The 27007-nt window shown below is 36.6% G+C and overlaps 1 protein-coding gene across 2 annotated transcripts in view; it reads right to left on the bottom strand.

Annotated features, from left to right (window-relative positions):
• The window catches only part of siah1 (siah E3 ubiquitin protein ligase 1), a 32216-nt gene that overhangs the window by 4745 nt on the left and 464 nt on the right, over window positions 1-27007 (bottom strand). Inside the window, 2 exon segments of one of the 2 annotated variants that reach the window (NM_001446793.1) lie at window positions 7513-7569; window positions 10957-11702. In NM_001446793.1, coding sequence (NP_001433722.1) covers window positions 7513-7569; window positions 10957-11053 — 154 coding nt within the window. In that variant the 5' untranslated portion in view covers window positions 11054-11702. 2 annotated transcript variants of the gene reach the window in all.

The raw sequence follows: 27007 nt of genomic DNA, 5'->3' as shown, positions 1-27007 counted from the left end.
TTTCTAGGCTTGTAGTCTAGGCTTGGTGGATTTGAAAGGTTAACAAACAAACATAGTTTTGCTTCCAAGTGTAGCACTGCTAACCATAAATATGGATGTTGAACAAGATTTACACATGTTCCTGGATCAAGATTTTAGGGAGATGCAGAGGCATGTTTTGCATTATCATTTCACAAATGCACTTATCCAAAGTGACACTGTATTAAACAAATATATTTTTGTAAGTCCATAAAGACCAAAGCCATGGTATTCATGTTGCTAGAATAAAGTAAGATATGGTAAGATGTGTGGTTAAACACCCAGACAAAACCTCAATTTGTTTTATAACTGTAAAGAAACATTTTACAGGCGATCACATGTCTGGAGGAGCTCTGTACTGAAGCATTTAACTAAAACCACAAAGAAACACACTAGAACTAGTATAACAAAGTTCAAACTAGCCTACTTCTCTACTATTTAGTATGTGAAGTGCATAGTGCTTTCAAACGTGTAGTAATCGTAAAACAGTGGGGGAAAATTGCCAGAATGGTCTACTACTTTCACTGAGACTGTATTACACATGGAGGAATTTAAAGGTAAAGCAAATGGCAAATATAGGACATCAAAATTCCATTCATACAACTCGCATTTAAACTATACACCAAGTCTATAGTTCAATATTATGATCTAATGTTTATTATGTGGTTTCAAAGAACATTGTTGAAAACAAAGCTGAAAAAACTTTTTCATAATTTATATGCGCACAATACTACACGCCATTACGAGGATGCAGACACAATCATGAATAACAGCATTGTGAGATGTTGGCATCTGGAAAGTACAATGTTTACGCAGTATTTAATTTAGTGATATTTATTTAGTTCTATGTTGGACCTGTAAAAAGTTGTTTTTTTAAAAGCGTTTAATATTTTATTAATATAAATTTTATATTTCTGGATTTTTAATCAAACACTTGCCCTGAAATTCTAAATAAAGTGAGTCAATTTCTGAGAGTAAAAAATAAATTGTCCTTCACAGGTTTTCAATATATGTATACAGTGGTTCCTTGCTATAACAAGGTTTATCTTTTTGCAGATTTTTCTTTGCAATTTCACGTTTTTTTTCCAGTACAGGACAGAATGTGTTCACCAAATTAACAATAATATTCAAATCGCTAGTAGTGTGAGTTTCATGCAAAAAGAGTTGTTGTCCACAGAAAGACCATCATAAAGGGGGTCATAAACCAGAAGCACAACGCCACACATTTTAGAATTGTAAACAAAGGTTTATATTTTCACAAAAAAAAAATTAATTACAAGCGATTGTGTGCGTGTCAGGTTTGATACAATGTGCATTGTAAAAGCGCTACAGAAATAACTGAATTGAATTTGTGTTACTTCTAAATGACATGTGCGCGGCGCACATCTCTAACACCCTTAAAACACCTATAATAATTGTAAAAAAATAAAACATTACTTTGCAGATTTTACTTATTGCAGGTTATTTTTAAACGTAACTCCCGTGAATAACGAGGGACCACTGTACTTTTGATTTGATCATTTATTTTGATATATATCAATATCAGAGTATGAGATGACAGCCCTATATATAACATATTTTTTAAATATTCCTGAAGTTCTAATTAAATGTAGTACCTACTTAATGCAACATATTTGACATATTAAAGTCTGGTTTATACTTCTGCGTTGAGTGATCAGCATGACCCATGGCACATGCCTTGAGCATTGCCATGCATTATACTTCTGCACGCTGTTTGTGTTGCTCTGCAATAACACTTCCAAAACGCTAGCAGTGAGGTTTTTATAATGCTCTGTCACGCTTCTTGGATTTTTTTTCTGAACAAAGCTCAAACTCACTTATTCTGAGGTGGGAGCCGGCGGACGTGCAACAACTTTAATCAAAGTAAACACAAAACAGCAGTTTCCAACTGCAGCTCCTTCACAGCATTCGACACTTGTAAACACTCACTCCAACGGGTTTGCGCAGCTCTCACCCTCGCCCACACTCATAAGCGATACAAAGCAGACCAATCACAGAGCTTGTACTATGAGACATTGCAACGTGTAGTTACATTTTTTGAGCGGTGCGTGACAGCATTAGTGACCGCCACGATGAGGGGTATGCAACCACGCAAAGGCTGCACTGGTGTATAAGTGTGTGCTTAATGCAGAAGTATAAATCAGGCTTAAGAGTCTTAAAACAAGAATATTGGGGCAGGTTGGAGCCAATTTATGCTTGAAATTGGTCCTCTAAGACTGGACAGACTTGGATTATGTGGAGATGTGCATTCATATCCAAAGCAGTTGTCACTGATACAATAAAGAAGCAAAGGCAGTCCGTCTGCTTGACGTTGAGCCAAAGAGACAGTCAGCCAACCTCCCACCATGAAGCAGTGTGAGCAGCTGATGGCTGTTGTTACGACAGTGCTGCTCCATTAAGCTGAGCTTTTAACAACAGCTGAAGTGATGCTCGTGTCTCACTAAGAGGAAAAAGTGTAAATTAATTGGAAGGGAAAGACAGCGTATAGGTCTTGTCAAGTTTGGAGTTAGAGTCTGAGAGACGGTGAGAAAGGATTATTTATTGGACGCTGACTTTTATAAGCTGTGCTTGGCAGGCAAAATATGCTACTTCTGCCAAGGCTAAATATCAATCCATCACAAATCTGTTTCTCCGGGGGTAGACAGTGAAGCATTCCAGAGCAGCATGTTTAAACATCATGTTCGTCCATCTCATGACTTGTCTTATCTTAAATAACCTTCAATATAATGAGCAAGTGTCAATTACCCATTAAATCAATTTAATGATACACAAAATTGAGTACAATCTGCATTATTCTTTAGGCAGGATGTAATGTAATGGTGTTGTTGTTTTTTTTAGCCCATTGTGCCAGAAGTAAGTTCCCTACACATTTTCCATAAGTCTAGAGAACACTCTGTGAAGAAATTATATGGGACGCAAATAGCTGATTTAGGTTTAAAAGAGTACTAAGGACTGCCTTCAAACTCTGGAAGAACAAAAAGCGTGGTAAGTGTCCTTGTGGCATTTTTCTTTGTAAACTTCTTTAACTGGGAATCAAAAGGACTGCGGCGTGTCTCTTTTTCTCCTGCAGTGCTGCGCTGCTATGTCAGTGGAAAGTTTGCAGTCCATCACATATAAGAGGAAATCCTGTAACCCCAGAGGAAGTGGTTAGAGAGCAGACTCGTTGTCAGGTCTTCTAATGGAGTTGGGAAGACAGAACAAAAGCCAAAGCAACTGGCCTACTCTGCACAAGCTGCAGTTTGAAAATGCTGCAATACCCCAGACTGTTGTTGTGTCTTGGGTAGACTGTTAGGCCAGGTCACTTTAATACATCAGATAATGGAGCCTCAGCAAAAACAGCAGCATTAGTGCTGAGCTGAGTCCAGACAAGTCAAGTTTTAAGTCCAAGATCCAAAATAGGCTCTCAGCAAGTATGTGAACACAACACTTTTAGCTACGCAATGTCTGGAAGGTTAAAACTGTTTTGCTCGCTACTGATTTGGTTTAATAGTATCAAAAATCGAAACTATCTCCAGTAGGGAGATCACAGTGAGGGAGTCTTCATAATGGGAAATAATTTTTAGTAACACTACTAGAAGAGAGTGTTTATAAGACTGTCATGAAACCTTTATAATCATGACGTGACACATGACAACGAGATTATGTTATTAAGTGTCATTTACTCAGGTATGTCATTTTAAATGCAAAGATGACATTGTTTGTTATGGTGTTGGGTGTTTAAGTGCATTCTTAAACATCACTGATTTTCCATTGTGTTCACATGCTCAACAGAAATGACTGTGATTGGCTGTGAAGGTCATCATTTCACCGCTCTACATTAAGTGCTAACACAGATACAGGGGCACTGGAGCGTTTTATATCGCCGAAGATCAGCCGGTCTGCCTATGAGCTGACATACGAGAGATCCGCTGATGAATTGACTGCGCATTTAACAGCACTTAAATCTTTGCAGGAAATGGACGTTTTAAAAAAAAAATTGGAGTACTGACAGGTACCAAAATTCCAGTACGTGACAACAAGTTTATGACTACTTGAACAAATACGTTACAACTGGTCTTTATGTTTGTCATGACAACTTCACATTACCAAGACAAAATGACTTGCATAAATCTTTCAAACATGACTGTTATGAGGCCATTATAACTGTGAGATTAATATTTTTTCTGATTACCTTTTTCAGCGGAACAATCTATATTTGTCATTAAAATCTCTAATTGCCAACAAATGCCTGAAATCACAGGCAAATGTGCCCGTCCATGTGAGTAACAATCACACAGTGTGAACAATTAAAGACACAATCTGAGAGAATGGCTGGTGAATCGCCGATGCCTATGAGATATTTGGCATGCTAAATATCTGAACCTGTCAGCGATTCATATCATGTTGTGAGAAATGTGTTCTGATTGAAAATAACATCGGCGATTACCTACAGCCAATGAGAGAGCAGCATCCACTGGTATGGGTATCTGCAGGCCAGCGGGAGGTTGAGAGAGGAGTTTAAAGAGCTTATTTTCAGTCTATCTGGACACAAGAAATTCCCTATTTAATGTCATACAGTGTTAAAACCCATCCATTTTGCAGTGTAAACACAACACCGACAAAACGCTAGCCCAGATAGTCATGCAGTGTCAAAAAATCTGTGACACGAATACTTTGAAAATCCTGCAGGCTGCACTTGGCATAAGTACTCATTTTGAAATTATTTAAGAGTGTCATTAATATTTCATGTCATTTTAATGACAAATTCAGCTTGTACCACTGTAGTTGAGGTTAAAAAAATGACATACAGTTGAAGTCAGAATTATTAGCCCCCTTTTGATTTTATTATTTTTTATATTTCCCAAATTATTTTTAACAGAGCAAGGAAATTTTCACTGTTTGTCTGATAATATTTTATCTTCTGGAGAAAGTCTTTTTTTTTTTTTTTTTCGGCTAGAATAAAAGCAGTTATTAATTTTTTTAAAAACATTTTTGGGACAAAATGATCAGTCCCTTTAAGCTATTTTTTTTTTCGATAATCTACAGAAAAAACCTTCGTTATACAATAACTTGCCTAATTACCCTAACCTGCCTAGTTCACCTTATTAACCTAGTTAAGCCTTCAAATGTCACTTTAAGCTGTATAGAAGTGTCTTGAAAAATATCAAGTCAAATATTATTTACTGTCATCATGTCAAAGATAAAAAAATAAACAGGGGCTCTAATAATTCAGGGGGGCTAATAATTCTGACTTCAACTGTATATATACACGTCAATATACATATACATGTCATGGGATGTCAAGTTGTCATTGCAAAGACGAAAAAATGTTGTGATGTGTTTGTCAAGGTATCATAACAAATAATGGCATCTTCATATTTAATATGTCCTGAGGTGATCTGAAATGTCCTGACATGAATTTAAAGGTTTCATGGTAGTCTTATGAACTGGTTTTAAGTGTTACCAAAATCTGTGACAACACTTCTTTTTTTAACAACATTGGAGTGGAATATTGTATATAGCAAGCATGCATGCTCACTTTTTGATTATGAATTTGTATAACACTGGTAGTATAAGCCAATACTGCAGGATAATGTACAACAGCACAACTTGCTTGCTATACTAAGGCCAACAATTTGCACCAGTGTTTAACATTCTTGTGCCCAGTAGGTTTCTGGTATCATATAATTCTTTAGTAATTTCTTAGCAATTTTTTAACTAAGTAAGTGTTTTTATATTTATATTTATGTATATTTTATATTTAACGCAACTGCATGATTAGTTCAAACATGTTTCTTTGCATAAAAGGAAACTGCAAGAAGTTAATAAAAATATAAGGGTACTTTTCAATGAAATCATACAATGGCACCGTTTCCAACTCCACACATTTGAGTCTTGCCTTATAAAAGGGGAAAAATGATCTACCACACACACACACACACACCACACCCTGCAGCAAGAGTAAAAAGCACCAATCGCTGGAATCATCACTCATCACCAAGTCAAGACACAGATAATTGTGATGGTCTCATATCTCACGTATTGTCTCATTTTTGCTGTCAAATTCCAATAAAATGCAGGTTTTCTCAACATGTCTGGTAAGAGATATGGGCTAAGACATGACAGCATTTGATGACTTGGCAAAATACATATAAAAGCTTGAAAAAAAAAAAGATATTAAATCAATCTTTCCATTTCAGTCACAATTTTAGATTTTATCTGATTCAACAAAAATCAACAAATTTTAGAAATGCAACCAACTAAAACCAAGAACAAAATACATCCATTACCTAAACAAGCACGAAAGTCAATTTCAAAGTAAAATGTTGAATGGTAAAAACAATATGTCACAGGTGAGTTGATCTTCCTGCATCTTGTCTAGACATTTTACAAAGTAGCATGTCTAATCCCAGCTAAACATGAACATTAATTAAAATGCTCAAATGAGGTTTCTTACAATGCAGCACTTTGAAAAGCGAGAGATATAACTCTAATATGCTTTTACAGCTACACAAATTGAGGGTTGCACTAATTAATGGCGTACTTTATTACATAACAATGGTTAGCAAATTTAGTTTTATTAAGCTCTGTCTAGCTGTTTTATCGGGTACAGTAACAATGTGGTCTGCTGCCAGACTCCATGGAGACGTTTGTGGTCAACTGTTTTGTTCACTCAGTAGGTGTTAGCATTGTGTTTTAGCATGCTGCAGTTTCTGTGGTCTCCAAGATTCTGTAACGGGACTCTGTTTTATTCCTGAGATCTGAAGTCGGTACTTAAAATAAGAAATAAAATCTTTGTGGATTATTAAAATTTACGATTTGAGTTTGACTAGCTCTTTCAATCTCTCTATGAGGCTTTCACATGCTATGGAAACAAACTTAAAGAGTACACATGTATGATTGCAAAAGGGGTTTGTGGGACATATCCTGGGACTGATTCCAATGAAATCAACTGCTTTTGGTGTAGGTTCATTTGTAAACAGCATTCTCAAAAGCAGTTCTCTGGAAGAGGTACTTCAAGATTTGATGGCACAGACAAGAAGTTCGGTATCCATAGATTTGGTGGATGAAGAGATCAAGAACTAGAAGATGATTGTGATATGACCCACAAATAGACAGAGCAGTCTGTAATGGCTAAATGTTTGATCTGAGGTTATGAGAGAAAATGAAACCTAAATATAGATATATCCATATTCAAGAAGGAGACTATGAATGAACAAAAGGCACAAACCCCTATCATTTATCTTTCCTGAGAAATTTCTTTTTTCACTCCACTAAGAAGCCTTCCATATCCCCATGAACTCAGGCTGAACTAAACATCAGCTGAATGTGCACTGAAGCATTGCAGCCAAGAACAACCTAACCTGTTGCAACAAACCTACATTTCCACAAAAAAAGCACATTGGCAGGACTCTGTTTGAATTTCATAAAACATTGCATGTTCTGAAAATACAATAACAGAACACACACAGCGAGGCAAAACGAAATACTTACCTTCGTCCATAAGATTTCCAAGTAAGTCTTTCTTCTTTCCTTGAAATGTGTGGACCTCTGGAATGAGAGAAAAAGCAAAAATAAAGATTAGCTTTGGTCAACAGTCAGTTATTTAAAAAAGATCATATTTATATATTTGGATGAGTAAATACAACACTAAAACCCTCAGTATGTGGAAAATTAAGTGATCGTCTTGATGATACATTCAAACCCAGATTCATTTAGGGATGAATCACCAGACATGCACACAAATTGACAAAACCCCATTACTAATTGGTTTCATCATAAAGTGTATGCTATTTGATTCTAAAGTCATGTTTTGTTCTTTTAGCAAGAAATATTGTCAAATCACACATCAATAAAATGATCATAATATCATAATCCATGGATATGCTTTCCAACGGTTGAGCTGCTTTTTGGTTTATTTTATAACTGACAGGTTTTTCAGGTCCCGCTACTATTCAATGCAGTAAAGCAAGTCCGTTTGTTCATTGCATAACAAAAACAAAGTCCTTCCATGTTATAAAAAATAACAGAATTAGTCAAAGTCAATGAAGCCAGAAACAATACAGCTACAGAACAAGTAGAACAGATATTTCTTCATACTGTCGAACACCGACATGCCTCTTCAACCGAACTCATTTTTGTACCCCATGACAAAGGTGCATGATGACTTTAAGCAGTTATTTTAAGTGTTGTTATTTTGTCAAATACAAAAAAGCAAGAATAAACATAAACTAGGGTTGTTGCCTGGACTAGCCACTAGGTAGCAATGCCACTCACTCAAAATTGAATAAGAATGAAGCAAACAAATGGAACAAGAGGAATGTTTGCTTTTTTTACATCCACAAGCCAACAATCTAATAAGAATGTGTAGCAATCAGAACTACTCTAAGAGGCACAGAAGCATGTAAATCTGCTCTCCCAGTATGTGGCCCAGATTTGCAAAAAATTACCAGCATTTGGGAAAAGAACTATTTTGCATACTCATTCATCATCTTATTATCTCATATTTATGTTACAGTTCAAATGTTAATATTCATTTTCTAGTGCCCAAACTCATTCTCTCAAATGGCTTTGGTATGCAGATTAGGGTTGGGCGATGTTGGAATCGTACGATATCTAATGTGAAACTTTGCAATGGACGATGACATAGTCGTCGTAGGTGGCAGTGAAATGAAAGTTTACGAATAAATCATTCATTCATAACGAATTAATTATTTGTAGACTACCGTTTTAACCACCTGACTCGCATGGTCTTTGTTTTACCCATAACCAAATCAGAAAAAATATAGATGAGTTACACACAAACTACCACCTGTCAATCACTCTGGTATGAATAGGCAGAGTGATCGGTGTCATTAAAATGGCGTTGAACATTTGGTTTGTAAAAAAAGCTGCACAACCAACAGCAACCAACCAACAGTATCTGAGGTTTTCGCTAAAACTACTAAGTACAAAAAAAAAGCGAAAGCGAAAAGACTGAAGCAGTGTACTGACGCTGTGACACATGACCTGATATATTCAAAAGACCGAAGAGTCATTAGATAGAGACAAGATTATTAAATATTACATTTAACAACTATAGTGAGACGCGATACAGCAGTAGCCTACATCCTTGATAAACTGTTCGACGTACACTGCTCTCTGGGGTTTTGTGGTCAAGAATGCTGGAGTTCAGACATGCGCATACGCTTTTCAGAAATGCTAGATGAAACGCAAGTGTGGACGTGGATCATTTTGTTTTAAAATGCCATTTTAAAACTAAGACATATTAGTGTAAATGCGGCCTAAGTGTGTATTTTTCATGAGCGGAAGATCAAAGATGCCGGCTCAGCATCATGATGTCTATTAGCCAACGGCAATGGACAATGGCATCGTCTATCTACCCAACCTTAATGCAGGTCATTTACTGATTTAATAAATTTAACACCCGTCTTGAACACTGAACTTTGTACATTTGTGTCTTGTTTTCGATGGAAGTCTGTTCCTCACGGTGGCCAGGACCAGTGCAGAGCATAATACAGACTGGGTCTCACATTGACTTTTCCACATTAGACCACACTTCAATATTTCATCAGTAGCCATTCAGAATGGAACACAGATCAATATGCATTAAAGTATCTGGTGAAATTATTCAGCAGTTTAAGAAGTGTACAAGTCCAAATCTGGCAGATGGTCAATAGCATGGACAGAGCATGACTAAAAGCCAACAGGGACTTAAAAGCTGAAACCCAATTTAGTTTTGATATCAACATTTGTAATTGACTCAGCTGGTAGTATGAGAAGCTCATGATTAAGTTATGAATCCTTTCATGAGTCATACACTGACCGAGATGTGCTGATTCTATATCACACAGAAAACTAATGCGCTCATTTAGCCACCAGCAAAAAGCTTTGGCCATAGGGGAGACAAAAAACAACAAACAATTAGATGAGATAAAGGCATGAAATGTTCTGAGAGGAGTTCGCAAAAAGATATGGAACAACCTGGATGATTTTAGGCTAAAATTAAAGGGATCCTGATAATAGAAAATACAGACTAATTTCAATTACAATGTCATGTTCGAAAAAAATACTCAAGACATTTTATCCTAATCGCTTTAGGAAAACAAATGTTCTTTTTCTACTTATTTTTAGACAAATAGCTTTGTTATAAAAATAAAAAAAATCATATTTATATAAATCACACATGTACAAATCCCAAATACATGATCATCCAGTCTATGAGTCAGAGTTCCCTGAGCAGACAGACAGGTCCCAGCCTGCCCTAACCGTACTGCTCCACTAGCAAACTTGTTCAACTTCCCACTCCAACCCAATACACATACATGCTTCCTAATATACTACTAATGGAGTGAACAGGAAAGCACAGTAGAGTACAATGAAGACAGTAGGTCTGATGACAGCTCAATTGAAGCTGTGCTGCTATGCCACAGACTCAAGCACACACACACACACAAAGAAAACCAAATCAAAGATGGGAGGGACCTCGACGTTTTAAAACAAACAGAGAAAAGAAAATAATGAATGTTGTCTCTGAAAACAGACACCTTTCCCTTCTTTGTCAACAGGAGAAAGTGCAGGAATGTCAGAAGAGGCCCAATGAAAACTAACTGAGCTATTGGGCAGTTTTTTACTTCTACAGAAAAACATATACTAGACACACACACACATGCATCATCTGTACAATGGATTGTCATGTTAAAACTTTATACAGTTCATACAGTAATAGTTAATTGGGTCTAATTTTGCATTAAACTCTTTTGACTTTTACTGTATTAAAAAGTAAAGTAGAAAAAAATAGTTTTGAATAACATAAATATTAAAGTAAATGGAAGGTTTAATTAAATGGAGCAGGTTTAAACAGTTAATGAGTGACAAAATATGTGAATTTCCAGGGCTTGTTAGTTGCGGTAGTAAATAAGAGTATGGTGTGTTTACCTTTAGGTTTACTAGCAGTTCTGGCCGCTATGCAAGAGAAGAGCTTGAGCACCCCCTTCCATGAGTACACAGGCTGTAGTCTAACAGTAGCCGACATGAGGAGCAGACTGACTCTTCATCATGCTTTTTCCATAACAACAAAAATACCCATAAGAGATGGCCACTCCTTTCCTGTTTCACACTTCTGTTCCTAAAGCCTTCTTATGAATAACAAATGGCGTGAAGATTGAAATTCCAACTCAAGATTAATACACATCTCCAACAGGTTGCCCAGGGGGGCCACGGTAATGTATCCTCACCCCTACCCCCCAAAGGAGGATAGGATGAGTTCAAAACACCTATATCACACAGTCACGAAATCCCCGTAATTCCAGGAGCCGTTCCTCAAACTGGGAGAGCAGGAGATTTGCTTCTTAAAAGACTTGCTCTTTAGTAGAAACAGCCCAGAAACAGCAAAAACAAAGTTGGTAGAGTAAGAAGTGGGGTGAGGGGGGTATGCTGTAATCTAGGAATGTTACACAAGCAGATCCAATTTCCAGCCGCTGGAAGGAGACAGAAATCCCAGGAAAGATTGAAAAAAATAACAGTGTAGAGGAGCTGAATTAACCAGCCTTCTAAAAGCACATTCCACGATTGTTTTCAGATAGACCACTCCCAGGACTTAAGGTATCCTGTCAGCTATTCAAGTGAATAAAATGTTGAGGGAAGAAACACGTTGTTGCACAGAGGAGCGAACTCTCAGAATGACGGCAGAAAGAAGGAGAGAGTCCCGCCTGCACCATCACCACTGTTGCCTGTGGGTTGAGGAGTCAAATGTCAGTCTGAAGTCAGCATGCGCTCTCTCTCTCTCTCTCTCTCTCTCTCTCTCTCTCTCTCTCTCTCTCTCTCTCTCTCGCGCTCTCTCTTTCTCTCTCTCTCAGAGGAGGATTGGGACTGGTTCATGGGCCCAGTCGTGTCAAATTACACAGCTCCTCCTCTAGCCTTCTGCCTCTATTCACATTGCCCAGACAAAGAGACTTTACAGCATGGCACCTCACGACAGCCGGCAACTTTAAACAAAACACTCAATGACTGCACATGCTGCTCGTGGACAGCACAAACAAAAACAATGAAGAGAGAGAAAATGTGGCACGGTACAAAATGCCCAATCTTAATTACTACGAAGATGCTGAGTGTATAAGCACAATGTACAGCTCGGTATGAAAGTGAAAAAAGAGCTTTCTGCTGCTTAAACTGTCGTTAGCCCTAGACGATGACCCCCATTTGCGCCTCAGTGTGACATTACAGGACCCCGAGTGTCTTGTGTGACCTTTGTTCCCTCACCCCTGTCAAAACATGCCCTTTAGGTTTAACTAGTGATAACATGACAACCAAAACATGAAATTCCACACAGACTTGCTCATGAAACCTCTTATTAAAATCATTATTATAGTCAAAACAAATGGTGTTGATCTTCAGAGCTTTTACCCCCCAATTTATGTAAAAGCTGTCTGTTAATCATGGAGCTGCTAAATACAATGATGCACTTACAAAAGAAATGAAAGCCAATGAAATGATCAAAGACCACTTGCCAAGTCTTTTGTTCCAGTACTGCTACATTAACATTTGTAAGGGCAGATGTGAGGGGTCATGAATGTTAAATAGGCTTTGCCCAGTCCTGCCTCACAAACAGTGGTGCAAACACCTGCAGGCATCCTGTTACATTGTAGAGGTGCGTATTATAATTTTTCACCAACTTGTCTGCACTAATGCAAGGCATAACACTTTGCCAAAAAAGCAATGTCCTAAATGATTAATTGACTGATTGCCAATAAAGGATCATGGTGAGGGGACAAAGTCTTTACAAAGATCATTTTGTCTAGCCTGAATGCCCACCAGGTACCTGCTTAGACCTGCAAATTGTACCACGATGGATGTTAATTGTTCTCATGGCCACAAACGTTTTACTAAACTGCGTCTATGTATTTTACTTTTGGCTAGAGAAGAACTGGTCCCCATATTGAGCCTGGTTTCTCTCAGGGTCAGGGCTCGACAATAAGGACTGCCCGATGGCCCGAGGCCAGTATGCAGGGGATACGCTCAGGATAGTAGACAGTATAGTTACCGGCCCGATCGGGCCAGTGCTATCTCGTCACTTAAGTTTGATTTGGCTGTGACTGTCTGTCAATTGCGTGCAAATAGGGTGCTTTTCACACCTAGATGTTTGTTTCAGAACCTGTCTCGTTTGTACAATTAGCAAAGTTTGTTTGACATGTGAATACAACAATTGCGCTCGGGTCCACACCGAAACAATCAGTCCGAGACTTTCTGAATGAGGTGGTCTCGGCTTGATAGAAACAAACTCTGGATCGAATCGCTTGTAGCAAGAAAGCAAAATGATCCAACGAACTAACGAACCAGGGTATATCGCAGTGTATTATGGTTGTGTAACACCCAACACATATAGAGCTATATAAAGAGAGAAATGGGCGAAGCAGTGGCACAGTAGGTAGTGCTGTCGCCTCACAGCAAGAAGGTCACTGGGTCGCTGGTTCGAGTCTCGGCTCAGTTGGCGTTTCTGTGTGGAGTTTGCATGTTCTCCCTGCGTTTGCATGGGTTTCCTCTGGGTGCTCCGGTTTCCCCCACAGTCCAAAGACATGAAGTACAGGTGAATTGGGTAAGCTAAATTGTCCGTAGTGTATGTGTATGTGTGGATGTTTCCCAGAGATGGGTTGCGGCTGGAAGGACATCCGCTGCGTAAAAATGTGCTGGATAAGTTGGCGGTTCATTTCGCTGTGGCGACCCTGGATTAATAAAGAGACCAAGCTGACAAGAAAATGAATGAATGAATGAATGAATGAATGAAGGAATAAAGAGAGAATTATGGGCAGGGTGGGATGTCAGGGTGGTAAATGTGCACTTCATGAATATGCTGTTTATCCGTTAGGAAAATTGACAGAAATTACCATCTGATACCTTTTCCATATTGTAATCTTATATTTTGTATAAGGCCTATGGTTTTGTTCATTTCTGCACTGAAACCTCGAAAGAAAGATCAACATTGATCTGCAAACTGAATTTGGAAAATATGAATTATTATAATAATAACAATTAATTTGGGAATTGGACAAGTAAACGATACCTTGAATTATATTTAACTTATACACTAAGTATACACTAATGTTGATTTTTCACATTCAGTTCCATTATTTTTACAATGAAATAAAGTAGAAAAATGCTAATTTACAACATTTTTTGTTGATTAAATTTTTATGCTTATTATAGTACAAAAGCAAAACCAATTATTAACCATTTACCAACAGTCAAGTGACAGTTGTTCCAGTGTGTGGCTGACCAGTGCAACTCAATCAGTTAATTTATGTTTTTTCTCAAATATTAAAATAGTTTTTTCTTAGTTCATAAACAGTTGAAACATGATGAGAAGTCAGTAACTGCTTGATCTGCATACTTTCTAATATTTGAATAAAAAAGGGAAAGGAACCAGCATGGCCTATAGTGTCATGTCAATTATAATCCACACTGCCCCCATGGGCCCAGACCATATGCTGACAGCAGAATGATTTGTTAATGATACAAATCATCAAGCAATGCAGAACAAGAACTTGGAAACAAAAGGGCTGAGGGCTGGGCAGAGATTCTGTGAAAAATTTTCATTTAAATGAGGGCTCAGAAAAAGGGAAATATAGTTAAATGCTAAATAAATATAGTTCTATACTTAAATGCATTGTGATGCAGATGTGGACACCTCTCAGTCAATTCACTAATGACAAAAACCAATTTTCTATTTCTGAATGTTAATTGATAAAGTGGAATTAATGGAATGCAAAAGCATGAATTTTAAAAGAATAAGTGTACTGTTGCACAATGGTGGGAAGCGAAAAATTTGACTGGTGCTGTCTACATGAAAACTTAGCTTAAAAAAAGCACTTTCACATCTGAGAAATTGAAGGGGGAAAGACCCAGCAGCATCATGCAAGCCAGTAGCCAGCTCTGAGACCACAGAGGTCCAGACATTGCTAAACATCGCAGCAGCTGTCAGAAGAAGGCTAAGTGAATGAGCTCATTAATATTTAATGTGACAACATTTATAATGTAACCAAGTACATAATTTTTGTATTAACCCTTGCGTATTGTTTAGATTAACTATCATTTCATTATGTTGGTAGCTGTTTTTGCCTCGTTGACTGCCGTTATGATGACATTTTTTAATTTGCTAAGCCATGACACCATATAATCATGTTTTCTTGGCAAAAAAATCATATCCCGGTTTTTTTTAGGAGAAAACAGGTATACGATATATATGCGGTATTTTCCCATAAAGGGTTACTTGAGAGATAAAGCCTTTATTACAACTTTATTAAACATTTTTTGAGCAAAATATAATTCAAACAAAGGGGTTTCCATTCCTGAGTACAAATAAACATCTGTACAAAAAACATCTGTGTGATGTTTTGATTCGGGGGACGTTCTGGGGGCGGGGTTAGCGTGACGCGCTGCGAGCTACTGGCCCGACAGTGGAAACGCGACATGATTTCAGCCTCACTGCTTAACCTCCCAGGCGATTGGCCCAGCCTGATTAAAGCCCTGGCTCGCACTGGCCCGACAGTGGAAATGTGGCTAATTATATCAGCTGTATGCTTTTTTTAATAACACATTTACATGTATGTATTGTGCATAATTATTAAACAGTGCACATTTCGAAGTTATTTAAAGAGAAGTCTTTCACTCCATGTAAAAATCCTACACTTGGTGTCATGGCTTTGCATTTTCCCAAAATGCGTGTCAAAATAAGATGTCAGCAAAAAGCAGTCCTTTTGCTAAAAACATAGAAGGTTGTAGCCCAATTAAGACTTAAAATCACAGCAGAGCAGATGAATATATCCCTTTATCCAAATTTAAACAGTTAGAATTCTGTCAACCACAATCTATTCATTTGTCAAAATATCTTATTTCAACAGAAGAAAAAACTCAAAGGATTATTACCACTTAAAGAAGAAAAAAAATGAAGGTAATTAATTTTTTTGTGTGTTCTATAGCGTTAAAACTAGGCCTGCAACAACGAATCGATTAAATCGATAAAAATCAATTATTAAAAGCATTGGCAACAAATTTCATAATCGATTCGTTGCGTCGCGTGACACAGGGACATTTGATTGTTAATAAAACCCTTTATGGCTCGTTTCCATTGACTGGTACAGTACAGTACAGTACGGTTCAGTACGGGTCACCTTTATCAGGCTTGCGTTTCCACTATAAAGGGTACCCTTTTGGTGGGCGTGGTGTAAGACAAAGTTTTAGTCGCATCATTCTCGCGAGGAAATGTCTACAGTAAAGCTGCACAGGTCGTTCACATATCATATTAAAAGCACTTCTCACAAAACAGATGCTTTACACACATAAATACTTGTGTATAAATGTTTATTACTAACTTTTCTATAAACAGGAGTTGATTATAACTGCAGATCATTGACAGTGCAAAATAGCCTACTGTGACGTCTATAATTATATAAAATAAATAAATAAATGAACATATATGAACACATACAGCCCCTTACAGTCTCCGATATGTTACCAACTGCAGAAAAACTACACACATTTCGTTCGTAATTAGGTTCAAAACAACACAAAGTATAGCCTACAGTCAGTAAAAACCTCTCATCTGTGTCTGTAATCTTCAGCAGCATATGTCATGAAGCCTCTGTTAGAAAGTAATTCCATCATTCCCAGTTCATATTAGTCCAAAAGGTGATGATAATAATTAAAACAAGGCAGTTTGTTCACGTTTGCTGAAGAAATAACGTGCTCCGGGAATTTCCAGCGCTCCACTCTCGCGTTTGTCTTTTTCTTTCTGAATATGTCAATCTCGCGTTTGTCAGCTTCTCACGGGATCGGGTTTCCAAAGCATGTCAATAATCAAGCGCACGCTATTATTATCAGCTCAAGAAGTTTGTTATTTCAGATATAAGTTAGACGCGCGGTGAGCGCAAGAAAGAAAGCGAAACCGCTCGCGCGTCAGACTGGCTGGTTAAAAAAAAAAAAAAAAAAAAAAAACTGTGAGGCACAGGGTAGATTCTGCTCTACTCCATGGCTGTGTGGCTGTTCATCAGGACGATGATATATGAATATATAATTCCGCTGTAATCTCTCGCTGTGTATTTCAAACATGGCGGGTCCTTTGTTTACATTGTGGCTTGTTGTAAGTGAATGACGTATCTCTTCTGTAAACCAATAGCGTTCAGCTGCGGGTCTAGCTCCGCCTTTTGGTACCCTTTCTTGTGTTTGGGACCCCTTTCGAAAGGGTCCCGAAAAAGTGGTACGGTACGGTTTGGTTCGGTACGCCTTTTGACAGTGGAAACGGCCATAAAAGCAAACCAAACCGAACCGTACCGTACTCAGTGGAAACAGGCCATTAGTTCAGCGCGAAACACAGTCTCTCTCATGCACCGATACGGGGTTCAGCACCTCAAAGACAGGGATGATAAGGAAGGGAGTTCAACAGCAGGGTAAATCACTACAGAATCCTACTTTTGTTTCGTTTTGCAGTGAGGACTATAAAGTCCCTGGTGCTGGCGGTTTTACTCGTTATCCAGCTTGACAAGCATGACAAGTTAGCGTTAGTTAGTTTACCTTTAGAGCGCCAACTGAAAAATTCAAACTGAGCTGACGCGTTGACTGGCGCTGAGCCAGAGAAAGACGTGCCACATTATCTCAATTATGCAGCGTTTATGTTTTAGACATGTAAATACACACAAGTACTAGTAAAACAAGACATTTAGAGTTTGTAAAACACACAAGGTAATCTAACAATCCATTCATATATAATTTACCGATGTGTTTTATTCATATCAGATTCACAGTGAAAGTAACTATAAAGTTGAATCTATTCTTCTCAAAGTTCACCAGCTACTCTTGCATTTATTTTGGGAGTAACTTATAAATTTACATGCTGAATCCTGCATGCACCTTTATGAATGAGGCAAACGCATGGCTGCAAGTAAACATGGCAACGCCCATCCCACGTTATAGATCACGAACACAAGTTTTTGTGAATTAAAATATCAGGTAGCTGATGACATGTGCATGCGTGTGAATATATTAAAATAAAACGAGGAAAAAATAAATAAATAAAAGGGATACATCTGTCATACATCGCTATTGTGGCTGCGGTGTGTCACGTGACAAACATGATGCGAACATTAAGGGTGAATGTTCTAAAATAATGATCGCCTAAAATAACTGACTCCTGGTTTCAGAATCTTTTAAACTCACCAGTGAAAGGGTTCATACCAGCAATAAAGCAGCTATGGGATAGTAAGGTATAGTTAGTTTGCACTTTGCTCTGAAAGACTAAAGACACGTTTTTATTCACTCGCCTTTTTTGATAATTCATTTTTCCATATGTTGCCATGTATTGCTACACTGTAAAAAGCTTTTCTTAGTAATTTTGTCTCGTTTCCAGTCCAAATATCTAAAAAAATCTTAAATCAAGACTATACAAAAAGAACGGAATGAGAAAATTAAAACTTGTGTCTTAAGTGATGCTTAAACCTTGAGATTATATCTTATTGAGATTATTTTTCTTACCCCATCGGCAAATAATTTAGCTTGTTTTAAGCAAGTAATCACTTATTTTGAGGTGTTTTTTTTAAACGACATAATTTCTTATGCTACTTCATGTGTCTAGTAGAGCTGCACAATTCTGGCTAAAATGAGAGTCACGATTTTTTTCTAAATAAAATAAAAATCATGATTTTGTAACGATTCTGTAGATCTGAAATAAAGGGTAATATGAGTGAACTATTATTATTGTTATTTTTCAAACATACGGTAAAAAAATATTATGTAAAATATATAATAATATTACTTGTGGGTCTACTGTTGGTAAAATGCTAACCTTTGTATAGACTTGAAATGGTGGACTTGAACAGACATTAAACTGGTCCTGGTCATTAATGCACAGTCAAGTGATGACATCAGAATACAACTATTCATAATTTTGATGTTGAAATATTGTGTTTGACACATATGCTTGCAATCAGTCATTGACAACGTTATTAGACCAATTTTTTTCCACTGGTAAAATCAGATTCCCTCTTGCATTATATTTAACATTATAGGTTAGAGTAGTTATACTGACACTGTTAAACATTTATTCTCATGAACAACACTATGCTCGCTAAGAAAGAAAAAAAACATCAAAAGCTTGTCGCAATCATAAGTCTATAATGCGATATGATTATTTAAATGATGTGCTCGCTTTCGGATTCATTTTCACTATTGAGTGCGGTTCATACTTCCCGCGTGGCTCCCAAAGGATCACTCTGTTCCACAACCTGAATGTTGTTTACAACTTTATTGCTTATAATAAAGATTATTGATCTTGAAAATATTATTGGCAGAATCGTAGAAATGTTGGATTATTATTACTATCATTATAACAGCTCAGGGATGACCTTTTTAGAATGAAGGATTGGAAATGAATGCTTTTCTTGTTTTTGTTTTTATCCGTTTCATCAATTAATCGAAAAAATAATCGGCAGATTAATCGATTATTAAAATAATCGTTAGTTGCAGCCCTAGTTAAAACTACATTCATTTGCTACAAGTATGCTGCTACAGACATTTCATTTACTGATGGTTCTATGTAACCTTGTTGACTTCTTAAAACACTTCTGTAAACACATTTTATTAATAACAAATTTTTGTAGAAGTGAGATACTTTCTTTAATAGACCTTGATAAACAATTAAATCTGTATTCGAATAAAATATGCATTGATAATCATTTTAGAAATCACATCACAGACCTCCGAATCATAGTCCAATCAATTGTGCCTAGAAACTCCCACCCATACCAGGCATGATATATACATGCAGGTCATTTATGCTCCTAGTAGGTAAAACACCAGAGCTTCTCTCTGCTAAAGCCAGAATGCAAAACAACTTTATAGTGGAAATGTAATTTAGTGAAGAAAAAAAAAAGTCACTATCACTCATGTGATAACCCACCATTATCGTAGTTGTATTGAATGAAAAACTGCTTTGGCCCGGAGCCTATATAAACAATCCATTATACAATCCACGAGTACTGTAAACACATGAACTGACTGCAGGTCATTCACAGCCTTACATCACATATCATTTGGTGTAAATTTCAACACAATTTACAATCAAAAGGCAGACAGCATTCACAGACAAAAAAAGGTTTCATCCTCCTGAGCCTATAAATAAAATTCACATTAGCATGACCACACTACATGCGCACTACATCTGCATAATAATCATCAGCATGCTCATCACTACTGCAAATTCAAAAGTGAAACAGAAGCTTCTCCACCTGAAAACAAACAGCGGTAAATGAAGCATAACATGCACACTTCATTAGTGATTCTATCCCATCCATTATCTCCTGCTCATCTCCAAGATATCTTCTCAATGGACAGAGTCCATTAGAGCTCTATCCTGTAACTTTATATACAGTGAGGGCTCTGAGCAGGGACTGCTAAGGTAACCGGCAGCTAAAACCATTAGACACCCTAGACAAACAATGAGGCATTTTCTGTATTTGTGTTCCATACATAAATGCAAGAGGATTTGTTTAGCATCAGATTATCATGCATTTTAATACCAGGTGTAAAGTGCCCTATGATTGAGCATTTTGGTCATCCCTGCCAATGGCCTTGTGGTTAAGTGCACCAACACAATCGACTCGAGTCTGATTCCCAGATTGAGGTCCTTTGCTGATGCTTTTCCTCTTTCTCTTCCCCAAACATTCTTGCCTCAACTCCCCTCTATCGCATCCAATAAAAAGGCCAAATTAATGGTTAAATTAGATACAAGTGGACAGGGTGGACATATTCTAGTTAATACTTGCTGTTTCAATAAGTTTTGCTTGTGCACTCTTTTCACAACACTTTTTTTCAATTTCCAATTTTTGAGGGCAGGGTCAATAGGAGGCTGCATATAAATGCCTTTTCTGATCTTTCTTGCCATTAAGCTTTAGCAACTTACATATTAGAGCTGCACAACATATCATTTTAGCATCTATATCAGAATGTGTGAACGAGCAACATTTACATTGCAGGATCTGTAATGTGAAGTCAGAATTATAGTTTACTAGGTACAACTCTGGAGTCATTTCAGTTTAACCATAAAAATTATTATAGTTTAGTTTAGTAGAGAATTAGAAATTAGAGAAAGTTTATTAGTTGTGTGTGTTTTGATGCCTGTGACTAAGCATTTTAAATGAGCTTAAAGTACTTGGGCACAAGGAACTATTGCATGTTGTAGATTTATCAAAAGTTAATTTGATTTAACAATGGATATAATGCAGACTATACAACTTTATTGTTTGTCTGATTACTTTATTTCTGTACCTGAATACTGTTAGACTCCTTCATACCGTTACTTTATGGTGTTTATCTTTTCTGCCAGTTAGTCTATTATATTTTCTGCAGATGCACTCCTTTACAGAATCTTCTTATTCAATATAAATGTATTAATTATTTCAAAATAGAGCTATTTAGGTTATTTGGTAAAATATTGCAATATAAATCGCAGAAAATAAAAATATCGCAATGTACATTTTTTTCTAATATCGTGCAGCCCCATTACTAGGGATGCAAAATTCTCTGTAAAAAAACGTATTGTCCTGTTGTCCTTCTACGGTTCGGTGAATCCTGTGATCCGCGGTTCAGAATATGCATTATTAATATTGGTTTGTTAATAAAAACAACCTCGACAAAGCAGTTCTGCCTATGCTTCCAATTACCTTTCATGCTCATTGCGTGTGCAAAGACCTTTCCAATCACCTTTTAGTATGTAAATCTGTTGATGACATCACATTTTCCTCACGTGTCGATGTGTGGAGTTTTTCTGGGTTTCAGCAAGGCAAGTGAAAAAGATAAAGCGCCAATGCGCAGGGGAGGCCAAATCGCAGCCCATTACCGTCAGTGTTACAACAGACACAAAAACATAACGAATGCTTTTTTTGTTGTTGTTGCAAAGATAACCTAAATCAGTGGTCACTGACAGACAGATCGAGGTCCGTGTCCGGACCCAGAAATGTCCCATATGGACGCGGACATACAGCAGGTCTTTTACTTCAGTCCCGCTTCTGCTCAGTGTTCTTCCGCACTCGAGCACTCCCGCTATTCACTGTTTACCCACTGTCTGCTAAGAACAGTTTTCTTCTTGATGTACTGTTTCCGTTGAATAAAGAGAGAAGAGTCGAACGCTCTCTCTTTGCTCTATCGTTTCATTCACAACAATGGTGCTGATAAGTGAAATGGAGCCCTCTGGAATCATATTCAAATCGTAAATAAATTGCTGCCTTGGATTGTTGCCTTGGTAATGCAAGCATAATGTAAACAGAAGTTATCAATGTGCTCAATTATTAAGATGTGTTGACATAATTATTATCTGCATAATTGGTTGAGACTGTTGAGTCGAAATGTAAAATAGAAAAAGGGGAAATTTAAGCTTTTTCTCTCTATATTTTTCTTAAGAGTTTCATTTGAATATACAATTTTCAAAATAAAAATGCCCTACTTTTATTTAATTAATGAGAGAACAAGCAAATCTACAGTCATATGTGTGAAGCTTTTGCATTGTAAGGTGTCTGTTAACCAATAAATATTTATTGTTCTTTGAATTGTTCTGTGGGCATTTTTATAGCACAAATCGTACCATACCAAAACCGGGACCCTAAAACATTAATACATACCGAACCGTAAGTAGATTGAACCGTTGCACCTCTACCAATTACATATGAATGCCTATATTGAGAAATATAGCAGCTTTCGTTTCTCCTGCGATAGCTGCAAAACTGTGTTGAACACTCACTGTAGGTTTGTGTTGGAATCAGAAATTTAATTTTTTTTTCCTTTTTTGTTGCTTTCAAATCAATCTTATGTCAAGTTTGATACCCCATCTGGCTAGTGTGCTTCAACAACACAACACATTTAAGAATTAGGTCAGTAGGCACTGGGCAGAGAGTAAGTGGTATTTTGTGGCTTCGACTGTTTTACACAACGAACACCAAAATCTATTTGAAAGCGTTTTTGGCTAATATTGGAAGTCATCAAAATTGGACGAGCTATAAACATTTTACACTTGTATTTGATCTTGTAGACCAGTGATCAGATCAACAAAAAAAGCAACATAATACCATATGCAAACATGACCACAGTGGATTAGCACCAACACACAACTAGGCATGGGCCGGTTAAGATTCTGATGGTATAATAACCTTGAATAAAAATATCATGGTTTCACTGTATTGCGATTACTGTTCTAAAATGTTCTTTTTAAATGTCTGGATAAAAAACAACCTTTTCCCCTTTAAAAACAACATATATACAAACAGCGGTATACCTTGAAAACGGCTAGCGTCCCATGCCTACACACAACATCCTATATTTCCAATGTACGACCAAGTAGAAAAATATTAACAGCCCACAAATGTCAGATAGTCACCAACTAACCAATCCAACTAAATCAATTCAACAATCCACATGTACGGTACTGTGCAAAAAAAAAAAAATGCAGACTCAGTCTAAAAACACAACATGTTCTGGGCTCATTTTAGGAGGTAGAGTAAAACTACACTAACAGCCAAAAAACAACAACAACACAACACTTGGAAAAAACATAATAATCAAAACAAATATATGCAAAGCGATTTAAAAAAAGTATTAAGACACTGAAGAATGAATCCACCCACCCCACCATGCATGTACACAGGCTCATCCACATCATAAACAATCAGGCTTGTTGTCTGTGTTCAGACAGATGGTCAACCAGCATTATAAATAGTAGTGATCATCTAGCAGAACTTTAAAGAGAACAGTAATGTGTACACATGCATGAGAAGTAGAAGAGCTATGCTGTGGACTACAGAGTATGAAATTGTCTATGGCTGCTCATATACTTCTGTTCCAGCTATTCTAGACTGAAGCTGAGGAGTCTAGCTCTAAAAGACAGATGTCACTTTGGTGGGGGGTGACCAAGTTTATTAGACCAAGTGTGTGCAGCTGCTCCTACAAGACAGGTTGAGAGTCACAATAAAATGACTCCAGTCCATGACTGCAGTGGTCCAAATGTCTAACCATGACAAATTTTTTTAGGAAAACATTTAGTTCCACAACAAACAGTAGAGAAAGAGCAATAATTGTTTATACTGACTATCGCAGAGATAAGACTCTTTCTTATTTTGTATTATTTTATTTTTTGTCAGCAGTGTTTGCCGTGTCAGGATGTTCACTAACAGCATACGATTGCTCAGGTATTTAAAACCTTATAATTACCTCTAAACGGAGAGTAAAAGAACTTTACATTGAGATTATTAAGCCATTAACCCTTTGACTGTCACTCTACCAAATAGTTGACCATGTTTTTACTGTTTAGTAAAAAAGTAATTTAAAGAATGACCGTTTTACACACACAGCATTGTTGGTTTAATATTAAAAATCAAAACATACATAATCCTGTTGCACACTTGATTTTGGTTTTGTTGTTAAAAAAAACAAGAAAGCATGTTAGATGAAAATCTGAAATATTTTATAGCATACTTTAAAAAATAAAAGTGATTTAGTATTCAAAATTTTTTTAATTTGAATATTTTTGAAGTAAATTGGTCTTACTCTACATATTTTCAAATTTCTCATAGTATTTGTGTTAACTTCAGTATTTTTACCATAAACCAACATTTCAAACATTTGGTAGAGATTGATATTTCAGAATTTATAGGATGTGTTAAAAAAAAAAATACATTGAGTGTGTTAATTAGCGACATTACGAGTTGAGAAATGTAATCCAAATATTTTTTTTCTTGGTGGGATAGGTAAAGGGTTGAAGAAACAACTCGACATGGTTTTAAGAATAGGCATAAGAAATAGTACAAAATCCTAGCAACAAATTGACATTTTTAACTAGAAACCATCTATTCAAAAATGTTTAGTTTTTTTGTTTATAAGGAATATATCCCCAGATATACAGCTGCAGGATATTGGAAAAAATGTACATTGCGATATTTACATTTTCTGCACTTTATATTGCCATTTATCTCAAGATAGCTTAATTAATAATTTTAGACACATTGGGACGGTTTTGTTGAGGAGTGCGTAAAATATAATCAACAAATTACAACTGCAAATGACTATTGCGTATTCACACATTAATGCTGAAACAATATATTGTGCAGCCATACCCAGATCATTTAATTATTATTAATTTTACTACAACTACTGCTATTGTTAGTAATATATATATATATATATATATATATATATATATATATATATATATATATATATATATATATATATATATATATATATAATAGTTAAAGACATATTTAAGTCATTCTGTGCTTGTAAGCATAAAAAGATCCCGCCAGAGAGCCTACATTTGTATATGAAGAGCTTATAAACAATAATAACAAAAAATGTTGTGAAGAATGCTTCCAAACATAATATGTATACAGTTCATTTGTGAGGTGTGAGGAGAATGAAGGTGAAGGATTGCATTACCAAGCACCTGGACAAGGATGAAACAAAAAAAAAAAAAATTGTGTTTAACCTCATGACATTCCTAACATTCAGCAGTTCTTTTTAAAAATAAGCTTTTCTAAAAACCTGGATTTATTTTGAACAATCCCATGCAAATGTTAACCTTGCCATTAAAAATGAATTATGTTTTCACCAAAGTAGTGAACCCCTTTCTAGGTTTGTGTAGGCCTGTATTTTACTGCATAGTAAAAAACACATTAAAAATCTTTCTGTCAATGTTTTTAAACAATTATATTTGATTAACCAATGTCACACAAGTGCTAATTTCACATCCATCACATCCATAACGGAGAAATGTCATATTCATAACGAAGCTCTTTCTTCATAAATGCAAAAATGTAAAATAAAATCAATAATTTTTGTTCTACATTAAGCCAACTCTTCTCCTTGTGATTAGCATTGTTTCTTTGGGGTTGTGCCGTTTCATTCTCAGAATTTCTACAAAGAATGTTGTATACTGTAAACTTGCAGACTTCATTGGTCCGATTCATAACGCATGTTTATTTTGCTCATTTAATTTTTTTTTAATTATAGATTGATATTTTCTGCTCCCATAACTCAGTGGTGAGCTGTTTTGGAAAATATGAACAGATGTTTCAATATAATGTTAACATATACTTTCTATGTAAATTTAAGTTTTAAGATATTACTGCAAAAGTCACATCCACGAAATTGCATCTTTTATGCATCAAAACATCTTCACAACAAGATTTCCTTTAGTACAATAGGGTTAGTTACAGAAGGGATTTGACCCTATCCTATCTAGCTATTGCTTCAACCACCTGCAACTTAACCTCGTTTACTGTAATTGATAGGGGAGGTGCTAAAAGGGATCCTTAAGGATAAAGAACAACAAAAACAGTACCATCTAATTGAGTCGCAACAACGATGCAAGCAAAGGATCTCCATGGCGAATTGCAGCCGCTTTGTAAACAAATCGGAGTGGTGATCGAGCAGCCAAGTTCAAGGCGTCTGCGAGCACGAAAGCTTAAAATAAATCCCATGTGTAGCATTCACGACATTAAGCTCCTTTAGGTGTCACATGCACAAGCACATCTGATGATTTTACTGTAACATGCTCGATCTGATCGTGTCGACCCTACACACAGTGTCGGCTGATGGTTAGCCTTAACGTTATGCATGTTTTTCCTTTTGGGCTGACTTCTAAATCAACACCACCATATGTTATATTGACCATAACCAGTGATAAAATGTTTTCTGTAGCACATGTTGGTATCGGTCTCTGTGTTCAAGTTATATAATGTGAGGCTGCTTTTGCACCGCAAACTAATACAGTTTCTGTCAGTCAATCCATCTCTGTATGGCTAGAAACAGTCAAAAATGATCCGTTGACAATAAACGAGGTCTTAATCTTGGGACTGAAATATAAACAGAAATAACACGTCTGCACACATACGCTAATTACGATTGGAAAGCACTGCACTGGTTGCATTACATTTGATTTCGTCACATAAACAGTGTG

The sequence above is a fragment of the Danio rerio genome, chromosome 18 (genome assembly GCF_052040795.2).
Source record: "Danio rerio strain M-AB ecotype USA chromosome 18, GRCz13ab, whole genome shotgun sequence".
Taxonomy (NCBI): Eukaryota; Metazoa; Chordata; class Actinopteri; order Cypriniformes; family Danionidae; genus Danio; species Danio rerio.
This window is presented reverse-complemented; position numbering and strand designations above follow the sequence as displayed.